Source organism: Colobus angolensis, unplaced genomic scaffold (genome assembly GCF_000951035.1).
Source record: "Colobus angolensis palliatus isolate OR3802 unplaced genomic scaffold, Cang.pa_1.0 Scaffold408, whole genome shotgun sequence".
Taxonomy (NCBI): domain Eukaryota; kingdom Metazoa; phylum Chordata; class Mammalia; order Primates; family Cercopithecidae; genus Colobus; species Colobus angolensis.
In genome coordinates this window covers 129,969-135,886 of record NW_012117466.1, presented here as the reverse complement: position 1 = coordinate 135,886, position 5,918 = coordinate 129,969, and the positions used below count along the sequence as shown (strand labels likewise).

The following is a 5,918-nucleotide window of genomic DNA, read 5'->3' as shown; positions in this document are numbered from 1 at the left end:
TGGCGGTGGCTGGGGGACCCGGCAATTGGGGACCACTAGCCGATGGGTGGCGGGGCATGGTGGCAGATGGGGGCCCCGGATTGTGGGGGCCTGGGTACTGGTGGGGTGCGTGGTGGTGGCTAGGGTCTGCGGATCGTGGGGTCCTGGGTCCTCCAGGCCCCAGTGATCAGGGGCCACCAGCCGCCGGGGGGCGGGGCGTGGCAGCAGCTGGGGGCACTGGATCGCCGAGGCCTGGATTGGAGTGCCCTTGTCAGCACCCAATCTCCCTTCCTAGGAGGAGCGGGGCCAGCCGCAAGGCCATGCAAGTCCCCCTTCTCAGACCTGGCTGGTGGCATGCCTAGGATCCTGGGGCCACGCGGGAGAGCCCAGGAGAACCCGCGAGCCCAGTGGCGCCCGCCTGGAGCTGCAGCCCCACCTGCCCATGTGCACAGCCAGGGAGTGGCTTCCGGAAGCCGGTTGGCCACTGCGGTGCAGGCGGCGTCCAATGGTTTTGCAAGGCTCACTCTGTCTGAGAGGTCGGAGGCTGCGAGTGTTGCTGTTGAAGGCTGTGGTGGACCAGGCTGGATCTCTGATTTTGGAATACATTATAGATTTGGATCCGCGAACTGGGGTTTGGATCACGGATTTGGGATTGGATCCAGACTTGGGGTTGGATAGGGGATTTGGGGCTGGGTCGGCGGGCGGGTGGGGGTGGTGAAAAGGTGACAGGGAGCTGCCCCCACTCAAGAGCTGATTGGTGGTTGGGGGTCTGAGAAGTCACTACCATGAAGTTGTTTGGCTTCCGGAGCCACAGGGGCCAGACGGTCCTGGGATCCATAGACCATGTCTACACGGGTTCCGGGTACCGAATATGGGACTCCGAACTGCAGAAGATCCACAGGGCTGCTGTCAAGGGTGACGCCAGGGAAGTGGAGCACTGCCTGGTGCGCAGGAGTGGAGACCTGGATGCCCTGGACAAGCAGCACAGGTAGCGGGGAGGGGAGGCTCAGTCCGGGGTGGGAGGGGGTCCCCAGGCCCAGCTTCCCCACAGCCCCTGGGACAGGGCCTTGGAGGGCACTGGGCACCCTCTGAGCGGCGAAGTCAAATGGACCCTCAGCTGTTTTCCATCCCTCATAATTCCCTGGCTGGAGCAGTTGATGGAGAATTTGAGTGATTTAACTCACAAAGCATATACGGTGTTGTTATTTTTAATGAACACCTTTAAAACATGGTTTGTATACATTATAGGAGGTGCCTAAAGAGAGAACTCATTCCCCTATCAAAAATACCTTGAGTGATTTTTGGTAGGTGAGAGGGTCTCAGATAAATCTGTCCGTTTTATATCTGTATCCACCTGTGTAGGTAGGTTCTTTATTGAAGGTTCTTAGAGAGCAACTTGGAAGTGGGAGGTGAGTTCTGTGTTCTTGAATGGAAGGGGACATTTTTCTCAAAATGTGAGCTCTTTCTCTGTTTGTCAGTTTTACATAGACCGAATGAAAATTTCAAGGTTTTAACATTGTTGTGTGACTCCTGCTGTCTTTCACTATTGTGATGACGTTTTAAAAATCTCATAACCAAGTGAAACCACACTTGCTCCTCGAGATAACAATATATGCTATTAATTTCTAAAATTAATTGTTTACTAACAGCTGAAAAGACAGATGCATGGAACAGAATAGGAAACCCAGAAACACTGAAATTGTGTAAGATATACGTAAGGATTGATGAGTAGGAAAGGATGAGTTATTAATGAAAAAATGCCTGCTGTTTGAAGAAAACTAATGAAATTTTGTGTCAAAAACATGAGTTCCTGATGGAATACAGACTGAAATTTTTACATGTGTAAATGAGTGAAGTACCAGAAGAAAACACAAACGCTTATTTTACAGGTACATTTTGACAAACGCCTCCCTAAGAATGACCTCGTAAGCAGACATTCTGAAGGTTGATTTAGCAAACTAAAAATTAAAACTGACTGTGTTTCAGAAAAAAAGTTAACAAAATAAAAGAGAGCTTACTTGAAATATTTACTATATTATACATATTTTTTTTCAGATGAAAAGTATGTTTTTGTTTTATAGGGAATTCATTATATTCTTTATTATTATCTTTCTTTTGAGTTGGAGTCTCCCTTCTTTGCTCAGGCTGGTGTCCAGTGGCACAATCCTGGTTCACTGCAACCTCGGCCTCCTGGGTTCAAGCAATTCTCCACCCTCAGCCTCCCAAGTAGCTGGGATTACAGGCAGGTGCCAGCATGCCTGGCTAATTTTTGTATTTTTAGTAGAGAGGGGCTTTCACCATGTTGGCCAGGCTGGTCTCGAACTCCTGACCTCAAGTGATCTGCCTGCCTTGGCCTCCCAAAATGCTGGGATTACAGGTGTGAGCCACCACACCCAGCCTATGTTGTTGATTATATATGATAAGATACAGATATTACTGATATGTATACCACATATATACCACAGATATAATACGTTATATATATCAGTTATATATACACATTAGATGAAAAGTTATATATACATATTCGATGAAAAGTACATCTTCATTTTACAGGGAATTCTTTCAAATCAAATCATCAAACACTCTAAAAGTAGGCCAAGTACCTTTCTCCAGATTTACAAGTTACTTATGTATATAGGAAAAAATCCTTTTCATTTCTGGTATAAGAATTTAAAAGAGGAATCAAACAGTTTTCTATCCACAATACTTGTGAGGATGTTTTATACTGCTACTTAAAAGTTTAAGTTGCTGATTACTTTTCAGATAGATAATTTGGTGGTAAGTACTACATTTTAAAAATGTGTATGCCCTTTACTCATCAATTCCATTATACTAAAATGCCCTTAGGAAATAAAGATACATGCACATTAGTTTTCACAGCTCTTATTTTTAAAAGAACCCAGAGAATGGATCCTATAAATAAATTTCAGTTGCATCCATAGGATGGAATAACATGTGACCATTGAAGGTGGCAATAGGTATAGAAGTAAGTTGATGTGTGAAGATGTATTTGGTTATAACCAGAAAGGAAAAAAAAATAGTTAAATTATACATACGCAAGGATACTATGATCTTGTTTTAGCAAAGAAAATGTACAAAATATGATAAAATTTGTAATTTCTGAGCATTTTTTTTTAATTTTTTTTTTATTTTGAGATGGAGTCTCACTGTGTCACCCAGGCTGGAGTGCAGTGGCCTAATCTTGGCTCACTGCAAGCTCCACCTCCCGTGTTCATGTCATTCTCCTGCCTCAGCCTCCTGAGTAGCTGGGAGTATCGGCGCCTGCCACCACGCCTGACAAATTTTTTATATTTTGAGTAGAGATGGGGTTTCACCGAGTTAGCCAGGATGGTCTCGATCTCCTGATCTCATGATCCACCGGTCTTGGCCTCCCAAAGTGCTGGAATTACAGGCGTGAGCCACCACGCCCTGCAAGTATTTGCATTTTAAATAAAGTTTTTTTTCCTTTTTCTTATCTGTGATTGCTGCAGTGAGCATGTACAAAACTTCCAGTAAAAGTTTACTATTAATGGAATAATCCTTGGGAAGAGAGAAATATGCATCTTGCACTAATAAAAATAATTTCTTGCTTTCTACTTTTTATCATTATTGGGTGTATTGTTATCTTCTTTGAATGTTTAGCCTCTTCAGAAGTAAAAAGGGAATGTCTGTATCTGTGTTTCCAGATTTTATTATCTATATATTTTATTATGCACATGTTTTTCTTATATACTCATTCCACTTATTCAAACAATGGTAGATTAATCATTTCATTTCAATTGTATTCTTTAAAAATAAAGATAACACATACAAATACTTACTATTGCAAAAATATTGCTTTACAGGAGTTTATTTAAAAATACCGAACTCCCCAGCTATATTTATCCATTATTTCATTCCATTTATGTATCAAGCATAACCTGAGTACCTGTTATGTAGCAGACATGCTCCATTATCTCTCAGGACCCTTCCATCCTTAAAAACTGCATGTTTACCTGCCCTGCCTGCACAAGTTGAGAGATTTACAATAGGAATATTGGGACTTCACCTCCTTGAAACTTTATCTCCCACCTTTCAAGCAAAAGCATTTCTGAAGTTAGAAAATGATAGAAGATAAGCTTTAATTGCCCTTTCAAATGTTTGTTAGTCTTAAATCCTAGTATTATTCATTAGAAAGTCTTATTTGCATATATTCTGTAAGTATAAGTATTGAATAAAATGAGCCATATGAATTCATTTGAATCGTGAGTTTCCTTTGACTTCAAGTTCTTTGAAAATCAAAGAATTAATTTGTTTAGAAAATGCATGATTGTTATTTCAGTGCTCTTTCCCCATAGTCCCTTTAAGAACTAAAATGTATTTGTTTCAGTTACATGCCTGGAACTGCCCTAGTGCTGAGTTACCGCATTCTACTTAATGCAAGGTCTCATGGATTGTGTGATGCCCCACTATTTTATATATCAATAAGATAATTTTTAAAATGTTACCAATTAGAGTTATAAAAAATCATGAATTATAAGTGGCATTCCAATGTCGGAGGTGTTAAACTGTGACCTACTCATTAAGCCGTCCTGCAAAGTAGGTATATTTGTATCATTCTACCTAATTAAAATGTTTTTGTTAAGTAGTAGTAATACTAACAATTGTTATATCTAACTGGGTGCAGTGGCTCACACCTGTAATCCCAGAACATTTGGAGTCTGAGGTGAGAAGATTGTTTGATGCCAGGAGTTTGAGGCCAGCCTGGGCAACGAAGTGAAGTTCTTACTTATTTTAAAATAAATAGCTGGGCATGCTAGTGCACGTCTCTTATCCCAGCTACTCAGGAGACTGGGGATGGAGGATCACTTGAGCCCGGGAGTTCCAGGCATAGTTACATCATTGCACTCCAGCCTGGGCAAAAGAGTGAGACTTTGTCTCAAAAAACAAAAATCTTACAATTATTGAGCTGCTGTAAGAACTATTCTAAATACTTTACATAGCTTCTCATTGAAGCATCACGATAGATACTAATGTCTTCTTTATTAATGAAGAAGTTGAGGCACAGAAAGGCTAAGCAATAGTTGGTAAGGGACAGGATTTAAAGTAGGACTCAAGCCCTAGTTGAACTGAATCTACAAACGGAGCTCTTTCTATTCAAATAGGCTGCTGTTGTCATTAAGGCAGTGAGCAATAAGAGCTAGTAAGTATTGCACTTTCTTCAAAAAAATTAAGTATTTGTTTTGAAGGTAGAGGAAAAACATGCTATTCAGTTTTTACAATGACATGAATGATGGTGTGTTTTGAGATGTTGCACTACAGTTTCCTAAAAGTCCTCTTGCTCTTGTAGAACTGCTCTACATTTGGCCTGTGCCAGCGGCCATGCGAAAGTGGTCACTCTCCTGGTTAACAGAAAATGCCAGATTGATATCTGTGACAAAGAAAACAGGACACCTTTGATACAGGTATATTAGAGCCAACTCTTTCAGCATGACATGGATTTGATTTACATATATAGAATTAAAATGAATTGATCTCATTTAAATGTAACTAGTTGGTGAAACCTGTGGAATGTGTATTTTGAATTCTTAGAATTTACAATCTGTTTCTTGGTCTAATACGGACAGGCTGTCCATTGCCAGGAAGAGGCTTGTGCCGTTATTTTGCTGGAAAATGGTGCCAATCCAAACCTTAAGGATATCTACAGCAACACTGCTCTCCATTACGCTGTGTACAGTGAGAGTACCTCACTGGCAGAAAAACTACTTTCCCATGGTGCAATTATTGAAGCACTGGACAAGGTATAGTTCAATCAACTTTCTTTCCAAAATATTGGTTTTAACATTGACATAGGTAAGGGTCAATTTTTTATATCTGGAAGCTCAACCATTCCCTGAATGCAAATATAAATTGAGTTATTTTGAAATAACTTAATTGTGTAAGATTTTGTTTTAAAT

The 5,918-nt window shown here is 41.0% G+C and overlaps 1 protein-coding gene across 1 annotated transcript in view; it reads left to right on the top strand.

The window, feature by feature from the left end:
* The first annotated feature begins 465 nt into the window (after window positions 1-465).
* LOC105521731 (putative ankyrin repeat domain-containing protein 20A5) overlaps window positions 466-5,918 on the top strand; it is a 10,343-nt gene continuing 4,890 nt past the window's right edge. Inside the window, exons 1-3 of the mRNA XM_011956027.1 lie at window positions 466-967; window positions 5,312-5,426; window positions 5,589-5,762. Coding sequence (XP_011811417.1) covers window positions 765-967; window positions 5,312-5,426; window positions 5,589-5,762 — 492 coding nt within the window. The 5' untranslated portion in view covers window positions 466-764. The remainder of the gene's footprint in view (window positions 968-5,311; window positions 5,427-5,588; window positions 5,763-5,918) is intronic.